Raw genomic sequence first — 17,753 nt, 5'->3', positions numbered from 1 at the left:
TTTAGTTTAACCTCTATGGATATCAAAATGGAGGTCTCTCAAAAAACAAAAAATAGAATTATCATGTTATCCTGGTATATCACTCCTAGGAATATAACCAAATAAGTTAAAGCCACACACACAGGGAATACCTGCATATTTGTGTTACTCAGGGCATTGTTCACCAGAGCCAAGTTATAGAATCAGTTGGTGTCCACCAGCAGATGAATGAATGAGATAACACAACAGGGTGTTATTCATCCATAAAGGATGAATTACATTTTGTGGTGGAAAAACACTTGGAACTGGAAGTCACCATCTTAAATGAAATAGCCAGACTCAGAATGACAAGTATTAGATATTTTCTCTCAGAAGTTAGAACGCAGAATCTAGATTGTAGAACTATGAAAAGTAGAAGGGAGATGATTTGAAGGAGGAAGGGGACCAGAGGAGTAAAGAGTGGGACTCTATTTTGATTCATTAATAGTGAATAAATGGCTTATGTTGTCTTTTCTAATATTATACAATATATATATCTATATATATCTATATATATCTATATCTTTCTGTCTTTCTGTCTTTCTGTCTTTCTTTCTTTCTTTCTTTCTTTCTTTCTTTCTTTCTTTCTGTCTGTCTGTCTTTCTTTCTTTCTTTCTTTCTTTTTGTTTTTTGTTTTTTGAGACAGGGTTTCTCTGTATAGTCCTGGCTGTCCTGAAACTTGCTCTGTAGACCAGGCTGGCCTCGAACTCACAGAGATCTGTCTGCCTCTGCCTCCTGAGTACTGGAATTAAAGGCGTATATATACCACCACTGCCCAGCCCATAGTTTTCAAAAGTAATTTACCTGGAATACAGCAAACACTACGGTCAAAAATTGTGTTTTTAAATTACTAGTATTTACTATAGTGAGTAATTAGTCATTGATTGAATGACCCCAAGAGAAGGACTCAGTCAGTTATCCTAAAAATACTACTCCTATGGCTGGAGGGACAGCTCAGTGGTTAAGAGCACTGGCTGCTCTTCGAGAGGACCCAGGTCTATGTTCCAGGGGATCAGATGCCCTCTCCTGGCCTCCACAGGCAGCAGTGGTACATGCAGGCAAAACATCCATATACATAAAATAAATAAATAATTTATTAATTTACTACTCCTAAATGGGTCTGGTGATACATGTCTGTATTCCCAACATCGAGAAGCCAAAGCTGTAGGATAATGAATTAGAGAGAGGCCTCCCTGGGCTACACAGTGGGACCCTGTCTCAAAAAAACAGAGGTTAGGCATGTGGCCCAGTGTTTGAGAGCCTGGCTGACACAGCAAGGCCCCTCCCTTCAAAAATTACAATGAAATCAAACAAAGCAAACACTCTTCCCATAATTCTTGAACTTGTTTACCATTTAATCACTAAATATCTAATATGAGTCAGCTGGGGCTATAAGCTGAATGAAACTTAGCTCCCATCTACCAGTGACTCAGACGCTGGTAGGCGAGACAAGGTATAATGCATGCTGTAGTAGCTGGAATTGTAAGAAACCTCGTGGTGGTGTTGGAGAAGGTTGCCCAGTGGTGTTAGTTCAGTAAGGACAGAGGAGCAGCCTTGTCAAGGGCCAAGGAGCAGGGAGGTTGGGAGAACAAGGTTTGCTGGAGTTTTTCCATACAAAGCACAAATGTAGCTACAGTTTTCCAAGGATGTGTTTCTGAAGATCCCACATACTTCCAAGATCATTTTGTCCTTGGTAATAAATGTAACAGTGCGGAGGCACTGTTCTTGGGGTGCACATATTGACAGCCATCAACGTGGATGCATGCCTTCTTTCCATCCACCTTCTCAGCATTATTAACAATGCTTTGTAGAGTGCTTTCTCCTCACACCTTATCATGGTGGTACTTTGGCCTTCTTAATGCTGTATTCTTGCATCTTACTTGTACTTATATACTTAGAGATTGTTCATATCACAAATAGTAACAATTCCCTTAATACCTTGATAACATTGTTATCAGATATTGAAACCTGGGTGTGTTGGTATACACCAGTCATCACACTTAGTAGGAAAAGGCCTGGGGTTCAAGGTAGAGACAGGAAGTTCAAGATTATCTTCATCTACATAGTGAATTAGAGTCCAGTCTGGGTTTTGTGTGACCCTGTCTCAAAAAGGCAAAAAGAAAAGAAAATAACTATGATGAAAAATAGTATTATACGGCTGATGAGATGGTTCTGGCCACTTGCCACCCATATCTAGAGATCTGAGTTCAATTCTCAGAACCCACATAAAGGTGGAGAGAACTGACTCCATAAAAAGTGTCCTTTTAACTCCCACACACCTGTCTCATGCACATGCACACATTGTAATAAAATGTACACTAGCATTATAATCCAGTCTGGCATAGGCCTGTAACCCCAATTACAAGAGTGGTAGAGACAGGAGGCCTGCTTGGGTAACTCAGAATGAATTCAAGGTCAGCTTAGGTAATTTAGCTCCTGTCTCCCCTACCCCCCATATATAAAAAAAAGGGGGGGGGAGGAGAAGGTTTGAACTAGGGCTCAGTGGGAGAGCTGAAATCTGGAAGGAACAGTTTAATTTATGCCATAGTGGTGGAGGCAGATAATCCAACCAGGGTAAGATCTTCTTCCACTTGGCAATAGTGCCAAGAGTGTACAAACCCCTTGGCCTAGAGCTCTGAAATGATGCCAATCTAAACCAAGTATTTTATCTATTTGTTCATTTATTTATTTATTCATTTAGTTAGTTGGTTAGTTAATTAGTTTTTTTTAAGTCAGGGTTTCACTATGTAGTCCTGGCTGTCCTAGAATTCTCTTTGTAGACCAGGCTAGCCTCAAACTTGCAGAGATCCGCCTGCCTCTGCTTCCTGAGTGCCAGGATTAAAGGCATGCACCACCACCTCCCAGCTAGACCAAGTATTTAATTTGAAAATATTCATATTATTTCCAATTACTTATAAAGTGAAACCATTATTTTCCTGTTACATTATTTCAATTTGCCTTAATTTAAGTTAGAGGAACTTGTAGTGTGGTTCCTTTGACAAAAACCAGGGAAGGAGAGCCAGGTAATAAGTCTTGTTTCCTCAGGCTGAAAAGTTTGATCTCCTTGGGTAGGAGAAAGACAGGTTCAACCTAAGTTTTTCAAAAGTCACTTGGGTCATAGTATAGCCAATACATTCTATTTTGGGGGACAGACCTTAGAACTCCCCTCTAAAACTCAGTGAAAGGAAGAAAACAAGGGGAGCCTGAAAATAGATTACCCAAAGTGTAAGACTCTTACTCTCCTTTTTTTTTCTAATTTGTTTTGTTTCATGTATTTAGTCTGAAGTTTTCACTTACTTTGTCCCCACTTCTTAGCTTCAGTGCATCATGACTGCAAGTGTAATCTCCTCTTCACCCCTTTCCCCACATTTCTTTGACTCCTTCTCACCCACGTTTCTTGGCTTCCTCGATTCTAATCAATGACATACAGTTCCCAGAGGCCAAGAGTGCCTTAACATTTATCTAAGAGTTTATCTGATAGTCTCTTGCATATGTATGTGTGTGTAAGTGTTTGTGCATGCACATGCATGTGTGTGTGTGTGTGTGTGTGTGTGTATCAGAGGACAATTATGAGTATTACTCATCAAGTACCATCCATCCTTTTAAAACGTAAAGAAATAGTATTTGTGTGTGTGTGTGTGTGTGTGTGTGTGTGTGTGTGTGTGTGTTTGTGTGTGTGTATGTGTCCACATGTCTAAGGTCAGAAGACAACCTGCAGAAGTTATTTCGGGGGCCAGGGTTGGTGGCAGGCACCCTTATCCTCTGAGTCAATTTGCTGGCCACACCTTTTTTTTTTTTTTTTTTTTTTGAGGCAGTACTTCTCAGTGTCTTGGCACTTGCCTGCTGGCTAAACTGGATGGTCAGCAAGCTCCATGATGGATCCACCTGTTCCTGTCACCTTAGCACTAGGTTGGGAGCTCACTGCACCACTCAGTTTTGTTTGCTTTTTAAACTTGCGTTCTGGAGATTGAACACAGGTCCTGGAGTACTTTTCTAACCTTGGCATCTCTCCAGCCTTCACCTAATATTCTTATAAAGAGCCTCCTAGGAGCATATAGCAAGCATTGGGTCTTTATTTATTTACTTTTTAATTTTTTTAAAAAATTTATTTATTTATTATGTTTATAGCATGTATGACTGCAGGCCAGAAGAGGGTACCAGATCTCATTACAGATGGTTGTGAGCCACCATGTGGTTGCTAGGAATTGAATTTAGGACCTCTGGAAGAGCAATCAGTGCTCTTAACCTCTGAGCCATCTCTCCAGCCCCGCATTGGGTCTTTAAAACAAAAAAAGTTGTATAAACCTTTGAAAATTAGCCCACAGAGAGTGAATGGCTGAATATCATGATGAAAATTAGGTCACATGAGTTCCAATTTTGTCTGGGGGGGGGGAGTCTCAGTTTCCTCACTTGGAAAACAAGGAAGCTGGTGGTCAAGCGTTAAGGTCTTTTCCAGCCCAGCATTCTGCAATTCTAGGCTGTAAAGCTCCCACGAAAGAGACATTTATATGGGGCAAATGTGCTAGAAGCCGCTTCCTCCTCTAGTGGTTCTCAACTTGTGGGGCTCAACACTGTCACAGGGGTCTCCTAAGACTATCAGAAAACGCAGATCTTTACATTATGATTCATAACAGTAGTAGAATTACAGTTATGAAGTAGCAACGAAAATAATTTTATGGCTGGGGTCACCACAACGTGAGGAACTGTATTAAAGGATCTAAGCATTAGGAAGGTTGAGAACCACTGGAAGGCAATACACAGCTATGGAATCTTTATTTTTTTTCAGAGCTGAGGATCGAACCCAGGGCCTTGTGCTTGCTAGGCAAGCGCTCTACCACTGAGCTAAATCCCCAACCTGCTATGGAATCTTTTTCAGCCAGGATTTTTAAATTGCTAGGAGTTTAAAAATGTAGTATTGTATTAAAAGTAAAATACCCTGAACTGGAAGAGCAACTATGATGCCACTTGCCCTCTCTGTGGAACTCCAGTTCTGTGGAGTAGGTATGGGCAGAACAGAGGGCCCTGCTACACCATTAAATCTCTACAATCAGCTGGGAGGTTGTCTTGCCAGCAGCAAGATCAACACTCAACATTTTGATTCTTTTGAAAAATACCTTTATTGTAGCCAGGTGTAGCAGTGCACACCTTTAATCCCAGCACTTGGGAGACAGAAGCAGGTGGATCTCTGTGAGTTTGAGGCCAGCCTAGTTTACATAGTTTCAGCGCTACATAGTGAAGCCCTGTCTTAAACAAATAAACAAAAAGAAACCAAACCAAACCAAACCCAAAACACCTGTAGTTTGTGTGCATGAGTGTACGACAGCATATGTGTGGAGGTCAGGGACAACTTTGTGGAGTGAGTCTCTCCTTCTATCTTTACATGGCCCCCTGGATCAATCTCAGCTAGCAGGCCTTGAGTCAGCTCTAGTACCTGTTGGGCCATCTCACTGGCCAGGCGACATTTCAGTTCAGTAAGTCAGTTAGCCCCTGACAGTTGTGCCATCGCACAAATGTGTGTACGTGGGGTGTGGAAGCAATGGGGGCAGAACACAACAGGAAATTAGATCATTAATGACAGGTATATTTAATCAACTGTTAAATATAGGCTTGACAAAAGAGGTCATATGAACCTGACGTACTTGAATGTGTGAAAGGAGAGTCAATGTTAATTTTGAAGACAGCTCCATATTTGAACCGAGGAGGAGGGCACTGGGAAAGGGTACTTGTGTGATGGGGAACAGTGATGGGTTGTGGTGGGGTGGGTTGGTGGGTAGAGCAGTTCTCTCCTGCAGTGAACAGAAGAATATGGAGGGGTTTGAGAGACCTATGGAGGAATCAGACCCTGGTTAGCAGCCCTGGGAAAGCGCTGCAGCTGAGAGAGAAGGTATTCTGCAGGAACGTGTCAGAGAATTTGGTCAAAAAGTAGAGAGATTGAAGATGTCCTGATTGGGTTTGTTCTTTGACTTCAAAGCTATATTATCCAAGTATGGACCTGCCCAAGACTTCCTGCAGATCTTATTGATTATCAGCCTTGCACTAGGTCTCTTTTGCTTTGACAGAAGTGGTCTGGAGTTGAGACTTCCTTGAAAGAAAATCTTGTTTCATTGCTACAAAGCAGAGGTTCTGAGTGGTTCATAGGGTAGCCGAAACTGTTTCTGGTAATCCTAGAATCCACTTGCCTTTCAGATCTTCCTATTCTCACAAGTGGACAACAAAGTATCAGAGGTGAAGTCTGTGTACCATCCCAACAGTACGAAAACAAAGCAAGCAGAATCCTGCTTTCTTCCACTGGGCCAAACAGTAAAGAGATTTGTAAACATACAAATGGCTGTAGAGTGTTCCGGCTAGACGGCTGTCTCAAAGAATGTTATTTAAGAACACATGTGATGTACTTCACAATAAACCACTAGGTGGCTTTTAAATTTCTTCAGTCTTAAATGTTTGTCAAGCACAGTACATTCCAGTGATTGGAAAACAGTCAAGAGAAAGAAAAGCTCTCCAGGGTCCTCAATAATTTTCAAAAGACAAACAGAATCTGTGCCCTGGAGTGACACTCTCCCACATCTAGAAAAGAAAACAACCTGTTCCCTGCATCTGTTCCTTAGGGGATCACTGACTTCCTGTCTTGGTGAGAGAGGAGACGCATTCCTCTCAATGGTTTTTTTAGCTTATTCTTCTCTGATTGTCATGACAGCCTTTCCAAAGAAAGAGGGACATGTCTTACCTGGGTCAAAGAGGTCCCTCCAAGAGGAAGTGGTTTGGAAGCTCTGAGACTTCTTTCCTCTTCCTGACACTGGAGGTGTAGAAGGTGGCAGCTCTGTCAGCAGCTGGAGCAGGCAGCCAGGAACCCAGAGATCATGGAGACCCAGAGAGCTTGCAGTTGGGGTGTGGACGCAGCAGTAGTCTGTGAGAAGAGGACTGAGGCTTGAGGAAGGAGGAAGGAGGTAGCCAAGGGAGGAGACTGCCCCTGGCACGCCTCAGACCCGCCTCAAATGATGCCTGTCTCCAAGGCACGGAGACCTTGCAGCAAAATGCTAGAGAACAGGGGCATTTCCTTTAATGTAAATGTCACTATGTGGTGAATCGTCTCTTCTGTAAAAGCTGGGCTCTGGCCCTTCCCTGGCCCATGCCTCTTTCAGAAGATTAGGAAAGCAACGTAAGGAAATGACCCTGCTTGGTTACCTAGAGCATCCTTTCTCACATCTGCCTCTCTGTTCTAAGGCTCTGAGACACTTGAGCATAAAATGCTTCCATCTAACACACTGGAGTAATCTATGTAATATAGAAATTATTATATTTCTAAATTATACCCCAAATACCCCTAAAATATATTTTTTGGGGGAAATAAATATTTTTGTATAGTATTTTCTTTTTTCCCCTTTAAGACCTTATTCAGGATTTTTTTTCCCAAGCTCAACATGGTGTCACATGACACTTGATAGGGGCTGTTCAGATTTACTTCTCAATGGCCTGGAAACAGCACATTTTCATAAGGCCTTTCCATTATCACATCAAATACCAGGCCAAATCTATACCATTAAAATCTTTCCTGTGTGTGCATGCACGGGCGCGTGGGTGTGTGGGAGTTGTACATTCATGTAGAGGCAGAAGCCAGCCTCTGGTGTTGTTGCTCAGAACTTCGCATATTGGTTTTTGAGACAGAGTCTCTTACTAAGACCTGGGCGGTGGTGGTGCATGCCTTTAATCCCAGCACTCAGGAGACAGAGCCAGGTGGATCTCTGAGTTTGAGGCCAGCCTGATCTATAGAGCAAAAGCCAGGATGGGCACCAAAACTACACAGAGAAACCCTGTCTTGAAACAAAACAAAACAAAAAGACCTGGGGGTGGGTGGGGGTGGTGTCACATGATTTGGCTAGCTAAGTGACAGGCTAGTGAGATCCAGGGAGCTGACTCTCTCCCCCTCCTCAGTGCTGGGGTTACAAGTGTGTGCCATCATACTAACAGTTTTTTTTTTTTTTTTTTTTTTCCGGTGTAGATGTGTGTGTGCATGTAGGGGATTTGTGTGTCATGGTGCACTTATGGAAGTCAAAGGACATCTTGCAGGAGTGGGTTCTCTCCTTCCAGTATGCGGGCCCCAGGGATTGAACTCAGGCCTTTAGACTTGGCAGAAGGTACCTTTACATTCTGAGCCATCTCACTGGCCCTATGTCAGGCTTTTTTTTTTTTTTTTTTTTTTTTTTTTTAGACAGGGTTTCTCTATGTAGTTTTGGTGCCTGTCCTGGATCTTGCTCTGTAGACCAGGCTGGCCTTGAACTCACAGAGATCTGCCTGGCTCTGCTTTCAGAGTGCTGGGATTAAAGGCATGTGCCACTGCTGCCCAACCAGGCATTATTTTTTTTTTTTAAAGGTTTATTTATTTATTATGTATACAGCATGTTTTGCCTGCAGGCCAGAAGAGGGCACCAGATCTCATTACAGAAGGTTGTGAGCCACCATGTGGTTGCTGGGAATTGAACTCAGGACCTCTGGAAGAGCAGTCGGTGCTCTTAACCTCTGAGTCATCTCTCCAGCCCCCCAGGCATTATTTTTTTAATGTGAGTTAGTTGGGGATTGAACACAGGTCCTCATGCTTGTGTGGCTAGAACTTTACTGGCTGAGTTGTCTCCTCTGTCCCAGCATTGGACTTTTTTTTTTTAATTAAAAAAACTTGAGTAAAAGTAGACTAGAAGCTGGACACAGTAGCCCTAGTGTCTAACCCAGTGTATCTACAGGAAATTCGAAGTAGAGACAGGAGAGTCCCCAGAAAGCGCCAGGGCCAGCTAGCCTGGGTAATGCAGTGGCAAAGACAGCCCAGAAGTGACATCAGGAGCCTGTCCTCAGACTGCCAAAGATACACTGCGGCCTGTTAGCACTGCAGGCTCCCTCCCGCAACCCCAACCCAAACCATCTAGTCCTAGGATGGTGGCACATTTCTGACCTAAAATATTTGAAATATGACTGAGGGAGATTATTCTTTAAGGTTTATCTTTACCTCATTGATACAGCTTTTGGATCAACTCATTGATATAGTCTTCTAAAATGTTACTTCTAAAGAAAAGAATGTAATGATAGCCTTGAGAAAATAGCAGTATTTCTTAGGGACTTTTTACTTGGACACGAGCTAAATTGTTGCTTTGTTAGCAATGGAATTAGAAAGTGACTTTTTCTTTCCAGTACAGAGATGGTAAGAGGGCTTCTAAAGTTAGGAAACAAAATGCTGTGTAAGCAGGTAGTTTTGACTTAAAAAAAACCAACAGGGTAGAGTTTTAATTTCCTAAAGTCATGAAAACATCATGTCCACAGCCATGATTACAGAGGAAGTTTGTGGTGAGGACTTTGGAGGGACTTGGTGTGATGGATTACCAGAAGAAAAACTAACATTTTTAAAAAGAATGTGGTAAGAATACAAGTGTGATTGAATTTAAATAGCAGGTTTTCATCCTCCAAGTGACACAAATGACTGACTAAAGTTGGGTCACAGAGTGATCAGTGGGGCTAGCTCAACTTAGAGCATTTGGCTAGCAAGAATGTGGTGCTGGGTTCCATCCCCATACTTGCACAAAAAGTGACCAGAAGCAGAGTGAGTGCCAGTGAGTGCCAGTGAGCTTCCTCCAGCATTCCTTCCAAATGATGTAGGTGAATGATATGTACATTTCTACGTTTGGGGACTTTGATACAAAGTTATTTCTTTCTATGATCTAGAGTAAGCTGTTTCTGTGTCCTATATATTTTATAGACTTGTTGACAGTCCTTGGTACATTCTAAGGCACTGGTTAACCAGAACCCTCCACATCTTCTCATTACCCACAAAATGAGGGTAACATTAAAACAAGAAAATAATATAATATGATTTTCTTTTAATCCAATGAAAACATTTATGTATTAGGAGAGAATCCTTTTCTTCCCCCCTTTGAAATATTTTAGGAACCAAATGGATAATTATCTGCTTAGATATAATACAACATGAAAGCTGGGAGAGGAATAGATCAGCATCACCCAGACTTTTTGATTTAATGGACCTTTAAAAATAATGGTGCTGGAAAAAAAAAACAAAACTGTGCTAGTGATAATAATATAGAATAGTTAAGACTGAAGCAGGAGGATATAAACTCCAGTCTAGCTGGGACTTGTAAGTTTGACTCTGTCTCAAAAACAAACAAACAAACAAATAAACAAAACCAAATAAATGTCCAGTGATGAATATTATATTTGCTAGGGATGCTTAAAAATGTAAATCCTTACATTTTATTTATTTATTTATTTAGGTTTTTTCGAGACAGGGTTTCTCTGTGTAGCTTTGCACCTTTCCTGGAACTCACTTTGTAGACCATGCTGGCCTCGAACTCAGAGATCCGCCTGCCTCTGCCTCCCGAGTGCTGGGATTAAAGGCGTGCGCCACCACCGCCTAGCCATTTTTATTTTATTTCATGTTTATAAAAAAAAATTTAGAAAAGTCATAGTCTTTTTTTTTTTTTCCCCCAAGACAGGATTTTTCTGTGTAAACCCCAGCTGTCCTGGAACTCACTCTGTAGACCAGGCTGTCCTCAAACTCACAGAGATCTGCCTGCCTCCCTGGTGCTGGGATTAAGGGTGTGCACTACCACCGCCCAACTATAGTCTTTTAATAAAAGACGGTCTTTAACTTTGATATAGTCTCATGTATTCTAGGGTAGCCTCGAAAGCAGGCAAGGATAACCTTAAATTTCTGATCCTCTAGCCTCCACCTTCCCAGTGCTGGAATTACATGTATGCATTGATTTATAGGTGCTGGAGAATGGACCCAAGGATAGGAAAGTCCTGTAAAATAAACATATCCAGCTTTATAAAAAGTGTATTACATACTACAGATAGTAAAAATTTCAACACAGACAACACACTTTCAAGTACCCCCACCTCCCATATCAAGGAAGGCATATTCTAGTGAGGCAAAGGCCCCGTCTCGCTAGCCACTTCCCAGCCTTGACACTAACCAGTAAATTAACAAAAGGAAAAAAGCAAAAACAAAAGACTACGAGTTAAGTAACAGCCTTCTAAAACTGTAAACTTATGTGCTCAGGGTTCATGGAGGCATGTCATTAACCTTTGTTTTATGAGGCCATATACTGTTTCTGCACCAGGTTAACTAACACCAGAGAGAGTTTAGGAAGTTTGTCTGTGAGACCACAGGTCAAAGTCGCCCTGCCCAAGTACCCAATAAAGTTAAGCCACGGGTGCGAGAACCGAGAACCATGCGAATTACTAAGTACTTGTTGGACGCTAATTTGGTCAGCCACACGTACTGACAAACCCATGGCAGAGAGGGACACCGATGGAGCCTGTGGGCTCGAGGAACCGGTTGAGCCGCCTCCTGCCAGCACGCCCTCGCCCGCCGCCGGGCATGCCCTTTCCCGAGAGAGCAGGAGGGAACTATGCAATGCTCATCGGCTGCCATCCCTGGCCCCGGGCCCAAGCCCCGCTGCCCCTGGCAACGCCTCTCTCCTTCCTGGAGACCAGTTTCCAGGTTTCCTCTCCCCTCTCCACCGGGTGGGAAGCGAGCTTTCTGTTTCGCGCGGGTTCCAAGGCGAGAGGGAAAAGGCGGGAAGTCAGCGGAAGGGTGGCTCCAAGCGGACCCTGAGCCCGCCTGGCGGTCACGTGCCTGGCGCGCTGCCTGCCGGGAGCTGGGCCCCAGGCGCCTGCGCAGAGGAGCACGCAGCCGCCGCGGCTCGCCCCACGCTTCTGAGGAGGCAGGTCGTGGCCGACTCTCCCCTCGCGAGTGGGACCAGAGGGTGAGCGCGCGCGCGCCATGGGGACACCCCCCTCCCCCGAGTGGGAAGGGAAGCAAGCGGGTGGGGATGGGCGCGGCCTCTCCGGGGCTGGGGGGTGGCCCGGGGCTCGAACCGGAAGGTGTGAGGGAGGTGAGGGAAAGAGGCGGGGAAATGGCGTGAGGAGGGAGCACGGCAGAAGGCTGGAGCGGCGGCGGTGGGAGCACGCACCTGTGGTCCCAGCCCTCGGAGCACGGGGACGCTTGAGTCTGGCCTCGGCCACCCGATGGGTTCCAGGCTAGCTTGGTTTATGTGGTGAGTCCCAGTCCCAGAAAATCTGAAACCAAACCACACTCCGCCCGCAGGAGGAAATCCTAGACAAACAACCACAAACAGTTGCACAAGGTGATGACACCTTGGATGACATAGCCCCAAGTCGCCGGTATTTTCATAGGAGGAGGGCCCGCCTGTTAAGCCAGACTTTGGCTATTTGGGAGTCTTAAATGATGACAGAAATCACTTTTACAAACACAGAACTACCTAACTATAAAGTTTGTGTGTGTGTGTGTGTGTGTGTGTGTGTGTGTGTGTGTGCACTCTGATAGTTTGAGAAAGGAAAGAAGAAGACTAAAAGGGGAAGACAACTTTTGGCTTGTGTTAGTTTCAATTCTTTAGGAAAGTCAGTGCATCTATTGTGCATTTTCTGCGTGTTACTGTGCTAGTGCTTCAGTTTAGTGCCCTGAGGGTACGCACTTGGAAGTACATGCTGAAATTAGAGCCATCTTTATAATTTGCTTTTTGGCTCTTTTTTCCATATATATATGATTCCCTATAGTTATCTAACTCATGGTATTTAAAAGAAACAGAGCCGATCATGTGGCCTTTAATCCCAGCACTCTGGAGGCAGAAGCAGGTAGATCTCTGAGTTAGAGGCCAGCCTGGTCTACAGAGAGAGTTCCAGGACAGCCAGGGACGCACAGAGAAACCCTGTCTCGAAAAACAAACAAACAAAAAAGAGAAACAAATCGATGATTTGAATGTAAATAGTTCTTCAAGTCTAGATATAGAGAACATCCTTTTAAGTTTCATTGTCTTTTCAAGTTTAAGATTCTTAGGAAAATAGCTTCGGAACTTATGGGGAAGCAATTTGATGCCATATTAAGGTATGGGTAGGGCAATGGAAACAACCTTACATTAGAAGACTGAAGAGATCTTGTTTCTGGGATAGCCCAGTTTTATTTGTTTAAATGTGATCAACCATCTCTAGAGTTCCCCTCACTCTGTCCTTCTGTTGAGAAGGAAGAAAGGGGAACTCCAAACTCTAGTTTTGAAAAAATTTATTCTCTCATATATTACATTCCTACCTCAGTTTTCCCTCCCTCCACTCATCCAAGCCCCTCCCTCCTACCTCCCCTCTCTTCTAGATCCACTCCTTCTCTATTTCCCTTCATAAAAGAGCAGGCCTCTTAGAGATCTCAACTGAGCATGGCGTAACAAGTTACAGTAAGACTGTACAAACCCTCATATCAAGGCTGGATGAGGCAGCTCAGTAGGAGGAAGAGGGTCCCAAGAGCATCTAACTTCTTTTTTGTTTTTTTGTTTGTTTGTTTGTTTGTTTTTTTCAGAGCTGAGGACTGAACCCAGGGCCTTGTGCTTGCTAGGCAAACGCTCTACCACTGAGCTAAATCCCTAACCCCCTAACTTCTAATTTTAACATTAAAATTTTATAAAGACGGAAGAATCTTAAATGTTCTGGTGCTAAAACAAGATAGAATTGCCAGTGAGGTTAGTTGAGCTCGTTTTATATAGACGAGTGGTTGAAAATGGATGGGGCTAGAGAGATGCTCATCGGTCAAGAGCACTAGCTGCTCTTTCAGAGGACCCTGGTTCAGTTCCCAGCACCCACACGGCAGCTCACAACTGTCTGTAACTCCAGTTCCTGGAGACCCAACACCCATGACAAAACATCAATGTACATGAAAGAAAAAGAAAAAAAAGAAAATGGTATGAATAGTAAGTTGATCTCAGATGATGGAGGACCTTGGATGCTATGTGATAAAACTTGAGTTTACTGACCCAGAAGGTTTCTGAGAGATAAGATGAAATAGAGACGGGAGAAATTAAATTTAGGTGGCAGATCAGGAGAGCAGAAATTAATGATGGTAGAAGTGGGGAAAGGACATGGGTGAAGAGAACTGTAGTGTGGAGCTCATACCTAAATTGACAAATCTCTAAACTTTATAGTTTGTGCCTCCAGAGTATGATGGCAAACCACCTCGTAAAACCTGATTCTAGAAACTGCAAGAGGTCAAGAGATTTGGAGGTAAGATTTATGCTCCTGGAGCCTTTTGTTGTATTTTACCCATTTCTGATTTCTTTCCTTCAAGAAAGTGCTATTGGTAAGTAGAATTTAGTATTCTCATAGTCCCAGTGGTAGGATTGTCCTAGCAGGAACTAGGTTGACTCCACCTAGCTTTTCCATTAAGAATAGACCTATAAAAATCTACTTGGGGATTTCTTCTTGGTAGTTAATGGCCTTAAAAGTAACCAAAGTGAGTCCATGTCTTTTTGGTACATGGGATTTTTTTTTTCCTGGAGCTGAGGACCAAACCCAGAGCCTTGTGCTTGCTAGGCAAGTGCTCTACCACTGAGCTAAATCCCCAACCCCTTACATGGGATTTTACATGTATAATTATTTGCTATAATGAGTAAAATTCTTACATGCAGTAGGCAAGAGATTGTACTTAGATCTTCAGATTTCAGTGGTTAGGGCTTCCTTTTACTGCTGAGCCATCTCGCCAGTCTCTATATTGCAAAATCTGCAGCCATTTGTCTGTTGTCTAAAGTACAGTTATCATGTTATTATAAAAATATCCACTGGTGCAAGATAAAAGACTGGTTTTTGTTAAGAGTTAAAAGCCATTTTCAAAATCTCAAAACTGAACAAAATTTGGTATTTTGAGCAAGGTATCTTTTGTGTCTAAAGGTTTCCTTCATAATAAAAATTTTATAACTGGTATGGAATCTCTAGCATGTCTGCTTTTTTTTTTTTTTTTTTTTTGTATTTTTCAGTGCTTTCCTAGTCTAGTGCTTTCCCACTGAAGTAATCCCCAGACCCAAGCATAGAGTTTCATTTCTAATTCCAAAATACTGGGGATTGAACCTACAGCCTTAAGGATGCTAGGCAAACACTGTAGTACAGAGCTGTGTCCCCAGCTCCTCTGAAAAATGTTTGGTTTGCTTTTTTAATAAACAATATATATGTCTGAAAGATCTTACCATTGATCTGGCTTCTTTCTTTACCTAGCCTCAGGTGTCAGATAGTCCACAGGTATCCTCTCTTGGAAAATCGGATTCTTCTTTCTCTGAATGTTCTGGACTCCTTTATAAAGAGGAAACCCTGGAGAAGGATTTGAGTGGTGATGTATAAATAATGATTATATTTATGTGATTGTATCATGCAGAAGCTTTGTTAGATTTTACAACCTACTCAATTTTTTGAACAGATATGAGCAAGGAAATTAATCTGATGTTGTCTACATATGCAAAGCTTTTGAGGCAAGTAATTATGGCATTTTTTGAGTATTTTTGTTAGAAATTCTTTTCTTCTGACTTATGTGGTAACTAGAAAATTGAAGTTACAGTTTTGTCTCAATTCCTTATAATAGATGAGTTGATTATTTTAAGGGTCTAATCCCCAACTTGTCCAAACATAACTTGTCATATTTCTAGTGCTAATACCAGAGTGTATCTTGGTCTCTAGATGATAGTATCTTTAAATTTTATTCAGCTATCTCTTTGAGAATAGTATTATTTGGTGAAATTAATGTTATTGAGGTTATATTAAAAATATTTTGAATATTTATATTTTATTAGTATACATTTCAAGGCTGAATTTAAATATTGTCCCTAGAATTTGAAGTGTTACAAGGTACTTTATAAACTACTGGACAGTCACTATATCTGAGTAATAGTTTGTTCAATTTTAATGATTTATAATTTATAATTAAAGTGTATACGGTGCACTTTCTCTGTGTCAGGAGACTTTAAGTAGTCAAAAATATTTGCTAAACTGATTTAACTTTTTTTTGAATAATATTATTAAATTAATTAAGCTCTATCATGGGCAAAGCCATGAAAATGAAATAGTTAACAGATACAGTATAAAGAACTTGACAATGTGGCATGTCTAGACTTTATAACTCATTTTAAGATCAAGCCTTTTCCCCTATTAGTGAGAGAGCAGCAGTAGATGCATCTTACATTGATGAGCTAGATGGACTCTTCAAAGAAGCCAATATTATTGAAAACTTTCTGGAACAAAAAAGAGAGTTCGTGAAGCAGAGGTTCACAGTGATTACCAACACCCTGCACAAGTAAAGTGCCTATACCAACTGAAAGTCCGTTCCCAATTATTGCTGTAGTCTACTTGTTAAAGAAAATATATATAGTGAACTGTAACTTTTTCTAAATTTAAAAGGGGTTTTAACATGAACAGTAATATGAAGTTTGTAATCTTTCTTTTGATGGTCAAATACTTGGCACATTATATAAAAATGTAAATTAAAATTATATATGTGTTCTTTTTTCTCCTTTACTCTTAAATTGCTTAACCCTTCTTAAACTATGAAAGAGGACTCTGTTAATTTGATTATGTCTAACAGTATTTGTTTAAATAGCAGCTAATTTTGGAGATAGTTTTAAAATGTTTTTCTTGGTTAGTATTATAATAGAACATTAAACATTAAAGGTAATTTGTTCAGTTTTTCAACACATAATAAAATATAATTGTGCTACTGCTATTTAATATTACCATTTAATTATTTTTACTTTTAACCATTATATTTGACTAATAAAAATTTGGCTTAAAACATTTTCATGTGATAAAAGTAGTAAAATAAAAATTGAAAACTACTATAACCTGGCTATTTCTTTATTTTTCAAGTGTCATGCTTTATGGAACCCAGATGAATTCATGGTACATCTGCCTTAACCTTTCTAGTATCAACACTAAGGTTATGTACCACCAAGTCTGGCTGTTCAAGTGGCTTTTTATTTATTAGCCACGTTGATTTGTGAAGTTGATAAATTATATTTAGAAGCCTTAGCTGTAGGGTGGATTAGATGGAAATTAGTAATGTGGAACTCAGGAGGTCATCTTAAACATGGCTTTGCTGCCCTTTCCGTCCTATGATAATGTGAAATTGAATTTGGTCTAGAGGCTCTCTTATCAGACCAAATAGTTCCTCTTTTGATACAAATAAAGTACTACTATGATTTTATTCAAAAAGAGCTATGTAATATATAACTACATTAGTTGAATAAAAAAAAATCACAATCTCCACTTTCAATCATGTAGACAATTTGGTCTTCTGTATGTGTGTTTTCCAATATAAGCAATTAGAACTTAGGTACATTTGCATAGGTCACCATAAGGAATTGTATTCTTAAACTAGGCAGATCTTACTTTGCTACCTGTAAACTTTAAAATAAATTTTTATTTCATCAAGTTTCTTTTCTGTTTGTTTGAGACAGGATCTATGTAACCCTAGCTGGCTTAGAACTCACTATGCAGACCAGTCTGCCTTCAACTCTAGCTGCCACTGCCTCCAGAGTGTTGTAATTAAAAGAGAAAGGAAAGAAAGAAAAGGAATGGGGTACTGATTCCTCTCTTGGTATTTTTGCTTCCTACTTCCCAGTATTTGCTACTTAGAGTCTCAAAGATACTTGTTAAAGTAATAAAAGCATGTATGGTTATATATAATTCACAGTGTCCCGTCTGTGCTTTATTGTGAGAGAATGCTTTTCAGAAGATTAATGAATGTAGAAGAAAAGGGATGAAATGAAAGGGAGAAGGGTGAGCTGTTGCCTATTGGTCTAAATTTGGACTTTATTCTGTGTTTGAATCATTCAGGAGAGAAGTTGTATAATGAACCCTGAATCCAAGTTCCATGGACTTAGCTACAGGTGGGGCCAGACTCCAGAAGGGATGGC

The 17,753-nt window shown here is 41.2% G+C and overlaps 2 protein-coding genes across 3 annotated transcripts in view; one reads left to right on the top strand and one right to left on the bottom strand.

Moving 5' to 3' along the window:
• The window catches only part of Il18 (interleukin 18), a 29,952-nt gene that overhangs the window by 11,784 nt on the left and 415 nt on the right, over window positions 1–17,753 (bottom strand). The window contains exons 2-4 of the mRNA XM_036194255.1: window positions 15,039–15,159; window positions 11,991–12,133; window positions 6,743–6,922 (exon numbers count right to left, since the gene is read on the bottom strand). The gene's annotated coding sequence lies outside the window, so the exon portion shown is untranslated. The remainder of the gene's footprint in view (window positions 1–6,742; window positions 6,923–11,990; window positions 12,134–15,038; window positions 15,160–17,753) is intronic.
• Tex12 (testis expressed 12) lies at window positions 11,712–16,341 on the top strand. Of its 2 annotated transcripts, none has more exons than XM_036194258.1 (5): window positions 11,712–11,783; window positions 14,004–14,082; window positions 15,067–15,178; window positions 15,266–15,317; window positions 15,995–16,341. In XM_036194258.1, exons 2-5 carry the CDS (start codon window positions 14,020–14,022, stop codon window positions 16,137–16,139), a joined length of 372 nt encoding a protein of 123 aa, XP_036050151.1. In that variant the 5' UTR covers window positions 11,712–11,783; window positions 14,004–14,019; the 3' UTR covers window positions 16,140–16,341. The 2 variants fall into 2 exon arrangements, with proteins under 2 accessions (XP_036050151.1, XP_036050149.1); XM_036194256.1 differs by lacking the exon at window positions 11,712–11,783 and adding an exon at window positions 12,006–12,074.

Source organism: Onychomys torridus, chromosome 7, assembly GCF_903995425.1.
Source record: "Onychomys torridus chromosome 7, mOncTor1.1, whole genome shotgun sequence".
In the NCBI taxonomy this organism is placed as follows: Eukaryota; Metazoa; Chordata; class Mammalia; order Rodentia; family Cricetidae; genus Onychomys; species Onychomys torridus.
Note: the sequence above shows the minus strand (reverse complement) of the source record. Positions and strands in the feature narration are given on the sequence as shown.

Coding starts and splice junctions, on each gene's coding strand:
- Tex12 (XM_036194256.1), top strand. CDS start 12,046: ATGGGTTCCAGGCTAGCTTGGTTTATGTG. Junction 12,075..14,003: donor AGGCTAGCTTGGTTTATGTG/GTGAGTCCCAGT, acceptor TAAACTTTATAG/TTTGTGCCTCCAGAGTATGA. Junction 14,083..15,066: donor AGAGGTCAAGAGATTTGGAG/GTAAGATTTATG, acceptor TTCTTTACCTAG/CCTCAGGTGTCAGATAGTCC.